Source organism: Stegostoma tigrinum, chromosome 33 (assembly GCF_030684315.1).
Source record: "Stegostoma tigrinum isolate sSteTig4 chromosome 33, sSteTig4.hap1, whole genome shotgun sequence".
Taxonomy (NCBI): domain Eukaryota; kingdom Metazoa; phylum Chordata; class Chondrichthyes; order Orectolobiformes; family Stegostomatidae; genus Stegostoma; species Stegostoma tigrinum.
The window spans coordinates 15,382,056-15,402,218 of NC_081386.1; the positions used below are offsets into that span (position 1 = coordinate 15,382,056).

General features: G+C 37.9%; 1 protein-coding gene across 1 annotated transcript in view; it reads right to left on the bottom strand.

Annotated features, from left to right (window-relative positions):
- ccpg1 (cell cycle progression 1) overlaps positions 1 to 20,163 on the bottom strand; it is a 52,347-nt gene that overhangs the window by 15,210 nt on the left and 16,974 nt on the right. The window contains exons 5-9 of the mRNA XM_059639295.1: positions 19,947 to 20,157; positions 11,750 to 11,998; positions 8,455 to 8,493; positions 6,084 to 6,184; positions 634 to 759 (exon numbers count right to left, since the gene is read on the bottom strand). Of these exons, the coding sequence (XP_059495278.1) occupies positions 634 to 759; positions 6,084 to 6,184; positions 8,455 to 8,493; positions 11,750 to 11,998; positions 19,947 to 20,157 (726 nt within the window). The remainder of the gene's footprint in view (positions 1 to 633; positions 760 to 6,083; positions 6,185 to 8,454; positions 8,494 to 11,749; positions 11,999 to 19,946; positions 20,158 to 20,163) is intronic.

The window sequence follows — 20,163 nt, forward strand, 5'->3', positions numbered from 1 at the left end:
CAATACTACACACTAGAAAAACTACAAGCATCTCCATGAATCACATAGTGGCAACTGGAAGCAGATGAGTCCTGAGTGTTTTGAGTGAATATGGTGCATTTGGACACCTTTTTTTGGGAGTAGGGGGTGTCGACTTTGAAGGCTAGGCAAAGAGCTGCAAAGGCAATGCATACACAGTATTCTCTAAATGACATACCTGAAAAACAGACTTCCCATTTTCAACTGCCTCCCACTGCCTAGTGCATTATGGTAGCAGAAGTGGCCTCAACAGGCCTACGAGTATGCAAGAGAGTGGCATGCTACCCACACACTATATTATGGAGACCAATCCGGGGTGGGCAGGAAGGCTATAGACTAGACACCCAGAATGACGTACATGACCCCACTGCTGTCCCTGCCCAGCAATGAATGCAAAATCCAGTCTGCTGCTTCAGTATCTGAATAATAACTGCATACAACCATATTTGTTTAGTTTTGAAACTTGGAAGGTTCAGAGCTCCACAAGTGAAACAATCAGATAAGATATTGGACTTGTAACATTTGAATTCAAGTGTCTAGTTTGAAGTACACTTACAAGATCATTTGTATTATATTGAGAACAGTCACATAAATATCCAAGAATTGTCAGGTTACCTGAAGCTCAGCTTGTTTTTCTTTGAGTTGTTCGTTCTCTTTTCTCATCTTATCCATAAGGGCTGTCAGTGTAAGCAACATGTCCGGTTTTTCCTTTATGTCTTCCATATGTTCCTCAGTTCCAGCCTAATTTATAACATGGCAGCTATCAGAGAGTACATGACTCCTGCACCTACTATTTTCATATTTTTGTGTCAAATGATTGGCATTTTAAATGAATTATGATGATAGCTACTTTCCCTGTCTTTAACCACCTATCCTTCCCTCCCGAATGCACTAACTGATGATATGGTAATGATATGATACTGCTCTTCTCAGTTTCCTTTAACTAGCCATTACATATGAGTGAGTCTCAACACTAAGTATCAACAAAATACCCAATGCAAAGGGCATTGCTGCTTAACCTAATTCAATGCTTATTTACCTACTGGCTTGGCCTTCAAGCAGGTACTGCTGAATAGGTTACAAGTGGAAATACTTGGCACTTCTTAAAAAATTTGTTCATGGGATATGGGAATCATTGGCAAGACTAACATTTATTGTCCATCCCTAATTACTCTTGAGAAAGTGATGGTTCAGCAAAGTAACTGACTATTGTAGTCTGTGATGTAAGTACACCCAGTGATTTCAGAAAGTGTTCCAGGATTTTAGCCCATTTACAGTGAAGGAATGGCAATTTATAGTTCGAAGTAAGGATGGTGTGGGGCATGGAGGAGAACGTGTGGGCAGAGTCACAGTATCATACAGCACAGAAACAGACCCTTCAATCCACATAGTCCATGCCAACCATAATCCAAAACTAAACTAGTCCCATCTGCCTGCATTTGGGCCATATCCCTCCAAACATTTTTTATTCATATACTTATCTAAATGTCTTTTAAACATTAGTAACCCGCATCCCACTTCCTCTGCATGTTCATTCCACAAACGAACCATTGAGTAAAAAAAGTTGCCCCTCATGTCTTTTATAAAATCCTTCTCCTCTCACCTTAAAAATATGGCCCCTAGTCTTGAAATCCCCCACCCTAGGAAAAAGACACTTGCTGTTCATCTTATCTATAACCTTCATGCCTTTATAAACCTCTACCAGGTCACCCCTCAACCTCCTATGCTCCAGTGAAAAAGGTCCTAGCCTGTCCAGCCTCTAGTTATAACTCAGTCCATTCCCAGCAACATCTGATAAATCTCTTCTCAACTGTCTCCAGCTTAATAATATCCTTTCTATAACATAGGGACCACAACTGGACTCAGTACTCCAGAAGAGTCCTTACCAACGTCCTGTACAACCTCAACATAATGTCCCAACCACTATACTCAAAGTTCCAAGCAATGAAGGCAAGTGTGCTGAATGCCTTCTTAACCATCCTACCTATATGTGATGCAAATTTCAAAGAATTATGGAACTGAACCCTTAGGTCTCTCTGTTCTACAGCACTACTCAAGGCCCAACTGTTAATTGTTGAAGTCCTGCCCTTGTTTGTTTCACCAAAATACAATTCCTCACACTTATCCAAACTAAACTCCATCTGCCACTTTTTAGTCCATTGACTCAATTGACCAAGATTTCTTTGTAATCTGAGATAACCTTCTTCACTGTCCACTATACCACCAATCTTGGTGTCACCCACAAACGTACTAAACGTGCCTTCAAGATGCTCATCCTAATCATTTATATAAATGACAAACAAAAGTGGACCCAGTACCGATTCCAATGGAACACGCTGGTCACAGGCCTCTAGTCTGAAAAACAACCCTCCACCATTTCTCTGTCTTCAGTCTTTAACACACATCATGTGTTCCAACGCTGCCCTTGTTCTTCTAGGTAGTAGTGGATTTAAAAGGTACTGTCAAAGTAGCCTTAGCAAATTGCTGTGTCTTTCCCAAATAATGGGGTGTGGGACAAAAAGGTTCCTACTGTTGCTTCTTGGGATTAGAACCAAAGGCCTTCCAGTCTTTATGACACAGTTATTTGCATTATTCATCAGTGAAGTCATTCTAATTCTGTAAAATGTTTAAGCTATGGACGTTTAGTTCCCCTAAATAAAATATCATATCTATTCACACAGATAAAATATTGTGTAAGTTAATTTTAAAAAGAATCTAACTGTCAGTCTTGCTATTTAGTTGTCAGTAAGGATCACATTATCACCCCTCTTGAGCATGGAGCAACACTCCAATGGAGGCAGTAAGCAATGTCAAATAATTTCGAGGATTTTGGATTAGTCAGTGCTCACTGAAAAGTTTAACACACAAGCTACTACTAGTCACATTTTGTATAATATCGAGCAATATTGTGAAATAGGCTGATATTAAATCATTGCTGGACTACATGACAGTCAATGACAAACATCAATATTAACTGGGGATATCAGACTATCTGTGGAACACTCCACCTCAATTTTAGCCAAAAAAGCAGACTGTTTTAGTATTTCTCACAAATTGTAGAGAAATGTACATTTTTAGCATTTTTCATTCAGGAGCATATTTTCCCTGACCACTCCCCACCTCTTTGGATAAATCTCCATTCAAGTAATGATTCCAGTATTCCCTAATAAATTTAGTTTGTGCCAGTGAAGGTCAAAAACATTCTAATAGTACTAATGGAATAATTACCAAGCACATTGGGATATTATTTTGGCACTTTGTAGCTGAGTCAGCTGGTCATGTGAAGCACTCACTCAGTCAGCTACACCACTGAACATATTGGTATAGTTGGAACCAGTAACTATTTATGTTATTCTAAGTAGCGTGATCAACTTCGTAAAATGGCAAAATATATTCTTGCTCTGAACAGAAAAATATCTTCAGAAACTGCCGAAAATTAAATCCCAAGAAACAACTCTGTTCTGTTTGTAATGCTTCATGTTTTCATCAAAAAGTGGGACTTTGTTTTTAAATCCTGGAATCTGCAAATACTGTGGCTCCACTCCATCAATCAAAATTGTTTGCTTTAGGCAGGAATTTCTGATACCAATTGTTTTAAACTATCACCCTAAAGAAGTAAGATGACAAAAAGCAAAAACAAAGGAGTTCCAGCACGAATTGAGTAGAAGTGCAGAAATGCCAGAATCAATTAACGAGAGCTGGGACAAATATTAACTGGGGCATGGAAACAACAGAAGCAAAGCATCAGGTGGGATGGTCAGAGTGTAAAGAACAACAGAGAATGACTAAAATTTTCATCAGGAAGAAATTAAGACGGAGGGTAAGCTTGGTTAAAATGTTAAAATGGATAGCAAGAGTTTCCCTGAGCATTTAAAAAGGAAAGAAGAGTAAGTAAAGTGTGCGTTTGTCCTCTGGAGAGGGAGAAAAGGCAGTTAATTGTAGATAATCAGGAAGCAGTAGATGCAACGAACAAGTAATTTGCTCCTGTTTTCAGTATAAAAGATACAAAAAAAAATTCCAATAATAGCTGTAAATCAGGAGGTGGAAGAGTGAAAAGAATATAGTGGAATTACAATCACAAGGGAGATGCTACAAAGTAAACTGACGTAGCTGTGGGGTGACAAGTCTCTGAGTTCAGATCGTAGGGTCTGAAAAAAATGGTGGCTAATGAGGTAATAGATGCATAGGTGTTAATCTTCCAAAAATCCATAGATTCAGGAAAGGTTCCACTAAACTGGAAAGTAGCAAACATAACATCTCTATTCGAGGAGGTCAGGAAACTTGACATCTCAAGCGGAATAGATGTCAAAATTGATCATTATGTGGCTTATTGCTATGCACTTAGAAAAGAGATCATTGGGAGAAGTCAGTGTGAATTTTGTGAAAGGGAAATCATTCTCAAACCACTTTAATGACAGTTCTTGGAAGGAGTAGCATGCGCAATGGATAAAGGAGGAAACTACATGATTTTCCGGAGGCATTTAATAAAGCAGCAGGTGAAAGGTTATTGTGGAAAATAAAAAATAGCAAGTAACAAATTATTATGGACAGAAGATTGGCTCGCAGTAAACAAAGAGTGCACATAAATGAGTGTGTCTATTTAGCAGGATGTGGAGTCCCACGGGGGTCCATGCTGGAGCCTCAACCTTTTATAACTGACATCAATGACTTGTATGTGATGTGCAATGGCATGGTAACTAAATTCACAGACATCAAGTAGAAAGGAAAGTATGTTGTGAAGGTGATATCAGTAAGTTGCAGATAGTTAATTGATAGTTTGAATGTGGGGGCAAAAATATGGCAGATGGAGTGCACTGTGTGAAAATGTAAAGATTGTTCACTTTGGCATCAAGAATAAAAAAGCAAGGGCATTACTTAAATGGAGAATGACTGCAAAATTCCATAGTGCAGACTGATCTAGTGTTCTCGTGCATGAGTCACAACAGGTTGTAATCAAAAAGACTAATGGGATGCCATCTATTATTACGAGAGCAACTGAACATAAAAGGTTAGGATGTTAAACTATGGTTACACAGGGCAATGGCGAGACCACATCTGGAATACTGTGTAGTTTTGATCTCGTTTAAAAGAAGACCGAGTTTGTTGTTGTATGAAGACAAACTGGATTTGCTTCCATTGGAGTTGAGAAGAGTCATGGGTGATTTTATTGAAGTATATAAAGATCTGAAATGGTCCTGACAAAGTGGACATGAAAATATTTTCTTCTTGTGGGTCAGTCCAGAAATTAGGGCAGTGTTTTAAATTTAAGGGTCATTCCTTCAGGACAGAGATGAGAATTATTTTTCCTCAAAAGGATTAACAAACTTTAAAACTCTGCTTCAGAAGGTGATGGAGACAGGGTCAATAAATATTTTTAAGACAGAGGTAGACAGATTTCCATTAAACAGAAGAATCAAGGGTTATTTTTTGGGAGCTGATACAAATATGGAATTCAAAACTCAAATACATCAGCTGTCATTTTACTGAAATGGTGGAGTAGGCTCATGAGGAGGGGTGGTCTACTCCTACTTCTGTTTCGTATGTTCATATGAACTAGTGGGGGCACTAGAGTACAGTACCTAAATTAACTATGGATGAGGAGGTAGTCAAATTGGCTACACACTTCAGCCAGGAACGAAGGGAAAATAATAAAATAATTTAATACTCAAGACGAGGGAAAGAGAATATCCATAGCCATGCACATTATTCCAAAAAAGCAAAAATGAATGACAATTGTTGGAAACTTTGGCCACAACTTATCAATAGCTCTTAGTACTTTTCTGAAAATTGAGTAACAATGAAAGCATGCAACAATGTGAAGCAATTTGTATTTTGACTACATAGTAAATCCAGAAACTGCACTTTACTGAATGTTATTCTTGATTCAAACCACCATCTGCTTCTAGGTACACAGTACAAAGCACTAAACTAACTGAAACATAATATTCAGTATTTTACTATTTTGAGATTTTATTGGAATGAAGATTTCAATGTTTTCAGTTGGAGGGAGGACATAAGGCAGCATTAATACTGCTGGCATGTAATGACTTGGGGCATTTACTTACCTGATCCTTTTGACACTGAAAAAGATCATCTTTAACATCATTCAACTCCTCTTCATGAATTTTCTTCACTATTTTCTGCTGTTCCTGAATTTGGGTCGTTCCTGCAAAAGATGCCAAAAGAAAACACACCATGGTACTATCAAAAAGGCAGGATTTTGGATTTTCTTTTATCAGTGCATTACCGGCTGGCTATTTGAAATATGAAAGATTTGATATTCCTAAGTAGCACATGCAAATAATGATAAGGTTAATTGCAAAATAAATTCAGCACGATGAGAACAAAGAAACGGAAGGACAAATCTTTAATTTCTTTTCATATAAATCCAATGGAGTGTGGTTGGATGCAGTTTGTCCTGCAAGGTTTTATATAATTCTACTTAAGCATTCATTCACTCTGTCTTCCCTTTAAATCCTAACAATGACTACCAACCTCCAAATAAAACATGAATGTGCACAGAATGAAATAAATGAGGTATGTTGCATTTTAACAAATAATTATTTCCATGAATTTGGCATTCCCAAGGATAACAGAATTTTGTGTCGTCACCTTTACATACTGTACTGATTGCACAAAATAAATAATGACCAGTAATAATGAGTTGGCAGACATGAAGCCACAAATATATATTGCACTAAATTTTGCTTGTGATTACCCACCTGCATTATCCAACTCTCCCGCTTTGTGTCAGCTAGAACACACACCTAGAATTCCATCCCTGCCCCTTCTTCCTTCCAGAGTTTATAACCAGATTGCAACATTCTATCTCTGTTCCTGCCCTTTTGAGCAATGAACTTTAGTACTACAGTTATTAACATTAAAGCAGCCAATATGTGTTTTAAACATCTTCATTTTGCTTATAGAGGCCTGTTTCCAAATGTTCACTGATTGTGAATTACTTCTGGAATTCAGCAACATTTAGTATTAAATTTTAACAAAACAGATGAGAAAATTGCAACTGTCATCAATTTTTACTATTTTTATGTGCCCACATTTCTTTAAAGCATCTCCCTCAAGCCTGGAGCAAATTGCCCCAGTAGCTGGCAAAATTGCCTTGTTAATAACTAATCAGAAACCTACTTTACATAGTGTACATAGAGAGCCGTAATTCAAGACAAATACCGCACAACTGAGGATGCATTTCCCTTTTACTTGTACAGTTCCTTTAACTCATATTAGCAGCTGGAGGAAAATTATTCCTCAAGAACGGTCCATCACCAAACGCAACCGCCGCCCCCCCCCCCCACACACACACGATAGGGAGTCACAGGATTTAACACTTCCATCAGAAAAATCACCACAAAATTAATCTAAGTAAAAGTAGTATTAATTTGAGATGCACACTGAGGTTTTAAATCCTAACTGACTGTGAAGATATGGGAGGACATCAGATGAGAACAAAATTATGTTTGGCTTGGTATTCCCACTTGAAAAAGTTGGCAACGCTCACCATCCAAACTTATACATTAAAATTTACTATTTAGCACTGATAAGAAAAAACTTCCAGCTTTTTTTTGGGGGATGTCAAGGAGAAAAATATGAGCACAAAAAATGCTGTCAATTGTGAAGCATGGCTATGTAATTTAGGAATATTGCAGATCAATTCATTTGAGTCAACTCAGATTATCATTCTGAAGTAACCAGGAAATGTAACACCTATTACTTTTTAAATAAATGATAATGATTTTCTAAAAAAGAAAACTGCTCTCGCTAGAAATAAATTGGTACTATTGCTCAGAGGCACAATCATTCAGCTTCCTACTAGCAAAAATTAGACTACAGTGTTTAAAAAAAATCAGGTAGAACAGATGCAAGAATAAGTTAGCACACCAATACATTAACTTTACTCGTGTCTCATCTGATGAAAAAGAAGCAACCCCTCCACTAATTTCAACTGTCCTATACTATAATGAAATGTACAATATCAAGCTTCTAGTGAACATGGTCCACACATTAGAAAATTCCCACAATTTTGCATACATTGTAGAAAAACAGTTTTAAAAAAAGCACACTGATGTTCATTTGGTGGTCTGCAAGGTATTGTAAGACAATTAAAGCACTTTGCTGGGTTTCAGCATGATCAGGATATAAATATTACTTAATCATGAGAGATACTTATCACCAAGGAGAAAATAAATGTGCAAGCGAGTGAAGGATCGAGTACTGGAGTGTATGTATAAATTAATGTGCACTAATGTAGCATTCCAAGTGACAAATAACTCCCAGATGCACTCTACACTGCTGAAATTCTAATTAAAGTATAAACTTAAAATATACATTTAAAGCAATGTTTTTAAAAAGTTTAATGGGGGCTATCAAGAGCAAGGATGGCCCTCTCATACTCCCCATTATTTCAAATGAACTTCGTCTCACCCCTCTTCAGAGGCAACTGGCTGCCATCTTGAAAGTCTCCTAAACGGGGATCAAGTATTAAATTTGCAGATTAGTCTCAAACCCAAATGCAATTTATTTCAACAGAGACTTGATATAAGAATATATATCTTTTTAAAAAAAACTATACGTGCAAGTTTACAATCAACTATGCGCACACACAGATGTTACTGTCTCAGTTCAATACAAAAGGCAACTGAAAGGGTAGCAAGCATGACCTCATTTACCACGATACAAGTGCAATTTCACATTGCACCCTTGCACAATAATCAAAGGTTTATTGCGGTGTCTTAACACAGGTCAGTGCAGCATTCAATTTTTAAAATTCTCCTGGGTTTGAAAATCTTAAAACTTTGTGCAAGTTTGACTTACCACTTGCATGCCAATTTATTTACTTTTGATTGCTATAATCAAGTGATAAAAATAAAAGGCCTATTTGATAAACTTACTGTCAGTTCTATTTGTGGGTCACAAAAGAACCAATTTTATAGTTTCAAATTGACTGGAGTGTTTGGATTTCAGTACAGTGAAAGGTGGACTAGGAAAAACGCAATAACAGTGCTTCAAACTAAAAACGGAACATCTTTGCAACAGTATCAAGAACATATAACAGAAAGTAAGTATCCTTAAATCAAAAAAAACCGATTTGTTAAGAAAGATGAAAAATAAGGTATTTTTACAATCCAGTTAGTCAATTTGGACATTGTATTAATATTGCTCCCTTATTGTTTGCACTGCACACATTGATTTACAATTATAAGACAAGCAAAACTCCTTTGAATGTGTAATTTGTAGAAATTGCAAAGATCTAACTAAAATCTAGATTAGGTATGTCGCTCTATGGTTACCTAGTGGCACTTTTACAAAATATTATGCATAATAATTTCAAGCACAAAAGACCGTGGATTCAAAAACCAATATTATTAACTCATCCTAATATTAGCCATAACTACATTTTCCAATTTTGCTTTCAATTTAAAGGATTAACACAATCAAAAGGAGCTCATAAGCTTCCTACATCATTTTGAATTTAAAGAACTTCACAGCCACACTTATTTCATGGAACATTCATGCAAACATTTCAAAGATAATATTTTTTTCTACATCAGATACATTCAACTTGCAACTGAAAAATATTTGAATTTAATGCATGCTACGGAGGGGAAAAATGACAAGTGTACAATTTATTATAATAAACTGATGTAATATATGCACATGCTTTAAGCATTTAGGGGCATTTGATGCTATATGTAAACAACCAACCAATATTAAACCAAATGTTACATGCTGCATACAGTCCAGAATGCTTTCAAGTGCCAACTCAAATCCTAAGTCCAGTTCACCTTGGCCACTGCAAGTATTATCGTTAGCTCCAGCACATGATTATGTTTATAAACTACTCAACTGCTAAAAAAATGTGCCACCTACTTATACATAGTGCATTTTGAAGCGCTGCTACATGGTGTTCTGAAGAGTTGGAATGTAGGCTGGATCCACTCCACCCTGAGCTAACTTGCTTAAAGTCAGTATCAGAAGACTGTCACTTTCATGTAGAGCACAGTGCACGCTGAAAATATCATCTTTGAAGACCATCGCAAAAGAGGGAGAAAATTTGAGCCTGCTTGTCCTAAGTTAGGTGCTACATTCCTTGAAATCCAAAAGTAAGCGGAATTTTGTATTGCTTTAGAGCATACATTTAGACAGCCAGGGTGTTGCTGGTGATCATTAAATTTGAAATAAGTCTAATTTTCCTTTTAACAAAAAAAATCTGTCTTGACATTTAAAAGAAAATCAGTAGGAGCACATTTGAGCAATAAAACTTGCAGCATCAAGATTCTAATTACCACTCCAATGCATGTAAATTTGATAAAATATTTCCAAAAAAATCATAACTTTAGATCTTGTACTCACTGCCTTTCTTACCTTCAAATTCACCTGAAAATACATAAAAACAGCTATCTATAAAGCCAAGTATTTAGAGGGCACAACATTCCTAAATAACCTTTAAATTAACTGCATCACAAGCAAAATATGCAGCATCTTTAGAACACACAATAGGTCAATCCATAAAATTATGGAAATGGCCAATTAAACTTTTCCCAATGCAAGTCATGACTATCATTATTTTTAACAAGAGACACAAAGCGTAGAGCTGGATGAACACAGCGGTCCAAGCAGCATCTTACGAGCAGAAAAGCTGATATTTCGGGCCTAGACCTTTCATGATCTGCTCGGCCTGCTGAGTTCATCCAGCTCTACACTTTGTTATCTCAGATTCTCCAGTATCTGCAGTTCCCTTTATCTCTATTATTTTTAACAATATGCTGTATTATAACAGCCAGACTATGCACACAAAGTAAAAAGTGCCTCATCCATTCTTCTACTCACTTCAATTTTTAGCAAACACCATCAAAAAGGAACTGGTTCCCAGAAAATGGAAGCAGTAAAGCATGGCATCACAATATCTAGTACAATGTTGCCAGCAACAACTATATTCTCCTACCAGTAGAGATGTTCAGTTCTATGGTAAGTAACTTTATATAGCTAGACTTAAAAAGCATGTTTCCATAAAATTGTCAAGGTGAAACTTCCCGATAAAACAACTATTCATGATTTCAAACAAAACCATGCTCCAAATTCTGGCAACTAACAATGACCAAGCTGTTACAAATGTACTATTTAGCCACCTTGAAGGAAGACAGCACTTCACAATATATTTATAAACCTGAACGTTTCTTACTGTTTATTAGCTTGCCTTAAACCTTTGTTGTTCCTTTCAGTCTGTAAAGCTCACATACTTCTCAGATTGACAGGCAACTGGAAAGTCTGCAGAATTTTCTGCACACGTTATAGAACTGAATAATACTTGTCTAGTTTCAATTGTTGATATCAGTTAGTAAAATGGAACAATAACCAAACTGGTGTAACCACAAGACTGTACAACCTACAGTTTCAGCACAATTTGCTTATCTCAATGATCTGATCAACTTTCTGTTCATCCCTCCCTCAACTCCAGTATCCATACTAGACTATAGCTGTTTTTGCCCTAAGTCTCTTTGTCATGCTGCAACTTCTGTCACCACTTTCAAAGCTTTCTCAAAATTTTTATCTTCAAACTTTTCTACCAAATCTCTGATTATAGCAAAATGTCCTTCTCCTTTTCTCTTTTCTTTTTCTGTGGAATACTGTGGTACATTAAGATAGCAGAGGACATCTCTCTCTCTCACACACACATATATACACAAAGACAGACACACACACATTTTGTTAAGCTTACCATAGAAGTGTCCAAATCCCATGCTAAAAGCAATAACCAGTGCAAGTAAAATGCATTTATTCAGAGTGGTATTGAAGCGATGTTGCTCCTGCTGCTGTTCACCATCCACCACATCCTCACCAGGTTTCTCCTCAGTTTCAGAGGAAGACACTGTTTTTTTCCTAATACGCCGTCTTCGCAGTGTAGGGCTCGATTTACCACTGTTTTCATCATCACTCGATTCACCTCTGCTTTCTTCAACTGTAGACACTGAAAAAGATTTTTTACGGCATTGTATAATAGGCATCAATGCAATATTCTTCCTGAGGTTAATATCAAATTATTACATGGTGCAGTGAAATAATTTATGAAGCTCTAAAAAGGAATAAAAACTCTATTTCCAGATTTGCTGGTAGGTTCCTATCCAAGTTCTAGCCTATGAAGTGTGAGGCAACATCTTAGAAAATAGATTGGATGTGATTGTCATTTCCCTTATCCACAATAAAATAACCCTAGAATGGAAAAGCTACGGCTGTTCTCCGAATGCAAGAGAAGATTAAGAGATGTTTAAAATCATAAAGCAGAGTCAGAGAGTGAAATTGCTCCCACTAAGAGAAAGATCAAAAGGTGGCGATCGGTAAAAGAAGCACCAGTGACATGATGAAAACTTATTTTTATAGATCAAGGTTAGGATTGGGATTGCACTGAGGTAGAGTAGAGAATTCAAGGGAATTAGATAATTACTTGCCCAGATGAAAGTTGTAGGAGCATGAGGGGAAAGGAAAGCATGAGTTGACTGAACTAAGTTGTTCATTCAGAAACCTGCCAAGGGCTCAACAGGTTGAATACTAAAACAGGGCTTGAATATCCTTAAATACCAGAAATGTTTTATGATTCTGCGGTTGTACAATACTGGAGAACTGATCTACTTTTTTCAAAACTAAATGTCAGTCACACACAACACAAACACTGAAATGTCAAATGCAAGAGAAGACATTACATTTTTACTGGGTAATTTAATTAAAAGTTAGATAAGCAAGGCAAACAAATTAGCACATCAGTATGTTTTCGCAATACATCTGTTAAGCTGGCCAAGATAAAGAACATCCTTCCTTTTCCAGAGGTTTTACACAATACTAAAGAAAAACAAAGCAACACTATTCAGTTCAGTTAAGAAGTTACATTACTAAGATTTTATCATTAGCAAATTAGTTCAAGTCACTTTATCAGTTTCGAGTAATAGACATTGAGTAGGTTGGATGAAGTGGACAAAGGAAATAGTCAAAAAGATAGGATTTTAAGGAGCATTTAAAGATAGATAGAGGTATCACAAGCTGAATTAATTAAAAGTGTGGTTTCCAGAATGCAAAACATGACAGCAAATGTCTCTGTTACTACTGGTGGGAAGAAACATGCACCTTTAGTTAGAATTCATAAGCGCAAAATAAGACTGAACTAGAACAAAGAAACAGTAATGATACATAAACCAGAGTGGTGAACAAATTAAAAGCAAAAAGAAAAATGACTGAACAGAGTGTGCGAATGAAAAATGTTACAAATATTCTGGAAGTAAAGATATATTTCTGGTACATACATAGCAAGTCCGAAAGCACAAAGAAGAAGCGTCAGCTTTTTCAGGAAAGATGAGGAGAAATTTCAAAGGATTGTGAATCTTTGGAATTCTCTACTCCAGAGGCCTGTGAATGCTCAGTTGTTGAGACTGAAATATGTTTGAGCTCCAAGGGAATCAGGGATCAGAAATCAGAAAGTAAAGTGGGGTTGAGATCTCAGATCAGCCTTGATCTTATTAAACAGTAGAACATGCATGAGGGGACATATGACCTGTTTGTTTTCTTACACATATCCAACAAATTCCATTTGAAAATGTTATATAGGCATCAGAACAAATTAAGTCACATTGGCTTGAACATAAATAGAAATAGATAGCTGTATAATTTTGTTTCAAAAAGAAATCACAGCTTTTAAAATAACACGTGAATCTCCAACTGACCTTCTTTGAATAAACATAAGGCAAACAGTGGTCTCGGAAATACTTTCAAAACTTTAGAGTTGTCATAAAATCAACATCTAAAAAGTACTGATATGGTCTGCTGCAACATTTTATTTCATTGCATGGTTTGCAGAAACACCGTCTTCATATTTTGCATGGGAGACAAAATAAGCTATAAAAGCAAATGCTGAATATGAGTGCCAATAACTACAGTTGTCTAAAGGTTGAAATTAAGATACACTAATGAAGTAATTAATGTAATGTTAGTGTGCATCCACGTTATTCTCAAGGATTGGCTGTGAACACAGCTGGAACACACTTTTTCCACTTGAACTCAATCCTCCCCAATGATTAGATAAAATTCTCTTGCCTTAATTTGCTTTTTTCGTTCAGAGTGAAATTACCTCAGCCAGTTCTGAATGGATTTTGTTGTTTTGGGGTGGTATTTAATAGAGGCAACAGGTCTCAGCCATTAACTTGAGAGCCAGCATGCATCGCCTCATGTAAAGGCAACCCACCAAATCAAGTGTCACTGAGGCACGTGGCAATGAGTCTTTCCTGGGTTCAAGGGCGCTAGGGACAAAAGCCCTGCCCAACTGGGGGTGAGCACCTCTATCCAGCATCATGAAGGAGGCAATCGTTGCTGCCAGAATGGTACCCAGTAAGTGGCAGTGTTATGATACTATGAAACCCAGGCCACGAGTACATTATGTGGGATGGTGGGGAGGGGCTGGGTGGAAGAGCAGTTAAGTTTGGAGGGTCGCTGTCAGCAGCTCTCCCTTTCCAATGTCGGGTTCCACAATTGAACACCAAAGGACCCACCCTCCTCAAATTTCATGAACAAACCCTATAGGACATGCTTGTCAAGCTTCCCTGTGGTGAAAACTCCACTCCCACTGGGTGAATTCAAGTAGCCGCAGTATGAGGCCCTTATGTTGGCACTGAGTGCCCTGTCAAGGGTCATAACTGACAGCAGCCAGGGAAGGTAGTTCAGGGCCGCCAAACAAGAGGGCATTGACCACCATAGTCAATGACTGGGGATTAGATGCAGCATACCCAAGTAAGAAATTACTTCCTGCTGAAAAGTAAACCCATTACTATTCTGAACTTATGGGTTAGCAAGATATTTGTTGGACACATTCAGAAGTTTTTATCCCACAACCAAATGGTGTTACATTTATTCCAGCAACGGTTATTGAGTGGTTACAAAAACCTTCCATTTCTATTACCTCCAACTCTGATGAACACCATTCCCTGTATAATATGTTTTCTTACTCCTTCATTCACAGTACAGTTAAAAATCATTGAAATTTTTGAACAGGCAAACGTAAATAAAACGCAAAGCAATTTGCAGGTTAAAATACCAAGCATTGGGCTCAGTTTAAAAAGTAGAAACATAAACAACAGGCCTATGAATCACTATTAAGTCATCCTACATAAGTAAAGCCTACTGGTTCAGTTTGATCACACCACTTGGGAAAATCAAATTGCCAGACAGATGCTCTTTCAGCCACTTAACTCTTTCACATGTTCCAGAATCTTCCAAAGCTATTTCTACGTACTTTATTTTAATCATTTTCTTTAAAAGAAAAACTCCCACTTTCCTAAAGTGCACACCAAATATCAATTTCATTTTTAAAGGGTGTGTTATTTTTAACTATGACATATTTGGGATGATCACAAGTCTCTACTTTAGGAGCTGGGAGATCACAATAGAAATATAGTGCTGAAATCGACCAAAAATTGGTTTAGTGCCAATTTTAGGGAATTTCATGGAGGGGATCCTTTTGTGATCCCTAGGAACTTCTCTCAAGCGACTCTGCACATTTCATCATTAAGTAGGCAATATATGCCCTGGCATCACTCTCACAATTCTTGCACTCAGCAGCAGCAAAATGCTTGCCGGTGGTAGGAAGTTCCACCATTCATGCCATGTGTGCCACACTTAAACCCTAGCGGCACAATGTCTCAAACGCTGCCAGCCTGGTCTGAAATAGACACCTATGTCTGAACAGTGTAGCGCAAGGGTAAGGGGCAACATACGAGAGGCTGGTCAGCTGTTGCAGCCAGATACACACAGACTTGTATCAAGAATTGTCGCTGCCTATTTCTCTCCACTGCCTAGGAAATAGCAATTTCCATATAAATGATACAAGATTAGGTCATAAAAGATGTCTATGCATGCAAAAAGGCCTCTGCTCACTCACTAGGGAGACTTTCATTTAGCCATTAAAAGCTTGGATGGAAACTGGGGCACCTTTTTCTTGATGCTGAGAATTTCATTTTTCAATTGTCACCATAGTTTCCCAACTGACTTGCCAATCCCCATTGTACCAACTTGGGAAAGTTCAGCCCAGAAAGTCACAACTGTAGTGAAACACTAGACAAAATTCACGTCAATCTGTAACCCTCAAACTTTTGAATGCAAACGGAAGTCTACCAACATAACTAGAGCTCAAGGCTATAGGTGCCTTGAGTGGCAAGCCAGGAAAACAGGAGAAATAAAAACAATGACCTGCATTGAGTTCAGCTGTGTTGGTGAAGGACAACAAGAATGTCATGCATATGAAGTTCATCAATCTTGGATATAGAGTTTTCAGGCATTTTAGAGAAGGTAACAAGGGTGGGGTGTAGTGTTGCTTGCTAACAAATCAATTACAGCAGTGAGGAGGGTTGATATACTAAATGAAGCATAAAATGTGGCCTTACAGGTTGATCTCAGAAAAGCAGCAGCCACACTGCTAGACATGTACAGTAGAATCCAAAAGTGGGAGAGTGTTAAAGGAGCAAATATGTAAGCAAATTTCTGAGTGCAAAATCAATAAAGGCAATAATAGTTGGGGGTAGTCAAATTCCTGGAATACCCTCCCTAATGACGTTGTGGATCACCCTACAGCATATGGACTTCAGCTCAACAGCATCTTCTCAAGGGCAACTTTGGACAGACAATAATTGCTGGCCAGCCAGCGATGCCCACATCCCATGAGTGAATATTTTTTAAAAAGTGAGTTAAGCCCATATCGACCGGGGTAGAGGTGGTGTGAAGTTCTTATATTACATTCAAGAGAACTTTTTAAACTCGCACATAAGCTCAATAAGAGAGGGTCCAATTCCACATTTACTCATTGGAAATTAAGCTGGACACACAGACAAAACAGCAATGGGTGACCATCTTGGAGGTAGTAATCATAATAGAGTTAGATTCAGCATCATTAAGGAAAGTGACAGTGACAAAGACAGAACAGGAATAAATTATGGTAAGGCAAATTTTACAAAGCTGAGGGATAATATGGCAAAAGTTAACTAGGTGCAGCTACTTAAAAGGAGAAAGAACCATTTGAAAAATCAGTTGGAGACATTAAAAACCTAGATTCTATGTCCACCCAAAGAAAAAGGATGGCACTGCCAAATCTAGAACCACCTAGATATCCAGAATCATTCAAGGATAAGGTAAAGCAGAAAAACAGAGCTTATAATAATTAAAAGTAACACTTTAGGAAGCTTAAAGGCATTTAGAAAGTACAGAGGTGAAGTGTAAAAGGAAATTAGGTAGTTGTTGTAAAATTTTTGAAAATACTTTTCATGTTAAAAAGTATAGAAAAATGTTTTATCAATATATTATCAGGAAGAGGATTTCATAGTAAAGAGTTTTGCCTGTCGATGATATACATGATAACTTGTGTTTAGATGCAGAAGCTGTTCACAGAATCACAGGTGATTTTGCCCATTTTGCCTGCACCTGCTCTTCAAATGAGCATCAATATGTGATGCAAATCCCCTGCCTTTTCCCTTGATCCTTGCACACTATTTCTATTCAAATAATCATCCAATGTCCTCTTGAATGGCTCAAGTGAACCTTCCTCCGACATAATTCCAATCAGTACACTCCATACCCTAATAATTACTCTGTGTGAAAACATTTTTTTTCTCACATCACCCTTGGTTTTTTTGCAGATCACCTTAAATCAATGGCTCCCATTCTTGTTCCTTTCGTGAGCAAGAACATCATCTTCCTAGCTACTCTATCCAGCCTGCCCATGATTCTGAAAACCTCTATCAAGTCTCTGCTCAGTCTTCTGCTCTCCAAGGAAAACAGTCTCAACTTCTTCAATCTGTCCTCACAACTGAAGTTTCTCAATCATTGAACCATTCTTATAGATCACTTCTGCCAACTCTCAGCAATGCATTCACATCCTTCCTATAATAGGGCACCGACAAATGTACACAATTCTCCAGGCGAGTTCTAACAAGTTCTAATGCAAATTCAATATCACCTTCTTACTCCTGTACTTTATGCCATTATTAAAGCCAAGGATACTGTATGCTTTATTAACTGCTCTGTTCACCTATTCTCCCACCTCAATTATCTCCTCTAGGCTGATAAAGAAAGCCAGGAAGAAACAGCACATACTCAGGATTATTTTCCAAACCTGTCTAGAAAGAGGGGAGGTGCCAGAGGACTACAGGATGGTTAACAGGACTCCACTTTTCAAGGAGGGCGGTAGAGATTAACCAGGGAATTACAGATCACTGAGTCTCACAGTGGCAGGGAAACAACTGGAGAAAATTCTTACGGATTCAATTAATCTCCACTTGGACAGGCAAGGTTTGATTAGGGAAAGTCAGAGGGAGAACATGCCTAACAAATTTGGTTGAGTTTTAAGAGGTGGTGATCTGGTATTTAAATGAGGGTTACAGAATTGATATAGTTTATATAAGACTCCAATAAAGACTTGGACAATGTCCCATATGGGGGACTGGCAAAAAAAAAGACAAGACACAAGATCCAGGATATTGGCAAGGTGATCCAAAATTGGCTTCTCATCAGGAGACAGAGGATGATGAGAAGGCTGTTTGTGTGACTGGAGGACAGTATCCAGAGCTGAGTCATTCACTGTTTGTGATTTATATGAATGATATTGGTGAAAATGTGGGACAGATGTTTTCAGACGACAAGAAGATTGACTCAGTGATTAGTAGTGAGGAAGGTGGTCTTGGGTTACAGTAAGATATACAGAGGTTTGGTGAGATGGGCAGATCAGTGGCAGATGGAATTTAACACTGAAAAGTATGAGGTGATACATTTTGGAAGACATGACAGGGGAGTATTCTTTGAAAGGCAGGACGTTAGAAGCTCAAAAGGGAGAGAGACCTTGTGGTGCATGTTCAGCGATCCAGAAGCCAGCACAACAGGATGAGGTGCGGAGGAGATACGCCAAGATGTTGCCCTGCGACAGAGCATTTCACCTTGAAAATAAAGCTAGAAAGCCTCAGGTTTCCCTTAGCTGAAGATTCAATAACAAGGCAGCATAATTTTCAAGTGAAGGGCAAGGGCTTTACAGGGAATTTGAGGAATTTATTTTTCATCCAGGGGCTGGTGGGAATCTGGAATGCACTGCCTGGATGGCAAGTAGATTGGAAACTTCAACTTTTAAAATGTACATGGATAAGCACTTGAAATGTCTTAACATCAAGGCTATGGGCCAAATGCCAGAAAATGGGATTAACATAGATAGGTCCATGCAGACTCAATAGGCCAAAGGGCCTCTTCTGTGCTGTATGGCTCTCTGACTCTGAATTCACTACTGTACAATGTTGGATGATTCATAGTATGGAAGGATCATCTTATGAACAAAGGTTAAACAGACTGAAACTTTACTTGTTGGAGTTAAAAAGTAGAATGAGGGGTGATATCTTAAAGGGGCTTGATAGGGTAAATGCTGAAAGCATGTTCCCCTCATAGGAAAGTCTAGGACCAAAGGCATAGTCTAAAGGTGCCAACTTAAAATCTGAGATGAGGAGGAATTTATTTTCTCAGAGAGTTAAGCATTTTTGGAACCTCTTGCCAAAGGAGGTGTGAGGGCAGAGTCCTTACGTATATTTATGATTGAGATAGGTGGATTCTCAATCAGTAGTGGAATCAAGAAACAGCAACTCAGTCATGATCCCACTGAAACGCAGAGCAGACTCCAGTCGCTGAACTGCCTTCTCCTGTCCCTATTTCTTACGAACTTAAGGGATAATAAATTAATTATGTCTTAACTTCAAGAGTTATGTGCAGTATTCCAGTGACTGAACAAAAATAAACAGCTGATACTAATTGTGAACTTCACACTTACTACAATATATCTACATCACAGAATTAAATTTCTGGGGTCAGAGACTGTTAGCTCATACACAGTTACATTCTAATGTCCCAGTGCTTACCAGTTTCTGGTGGAGCAAAGGTATACTGGCTGCTGGAAGATGAACCGAGATTCAATTCATCATCGTTTATTTGCTCTTGTGCTGCAACTTCAGTTTCCTCCTGGACAGCCTGAAGATCTTCTACAGGTGGCGGTTCAAGGGTAACAATATCTGAATCATCACTAGTTGCACCAACAAAATTACTGTCATCAGCCATTTTATCTTTTGCTGGCTAGAA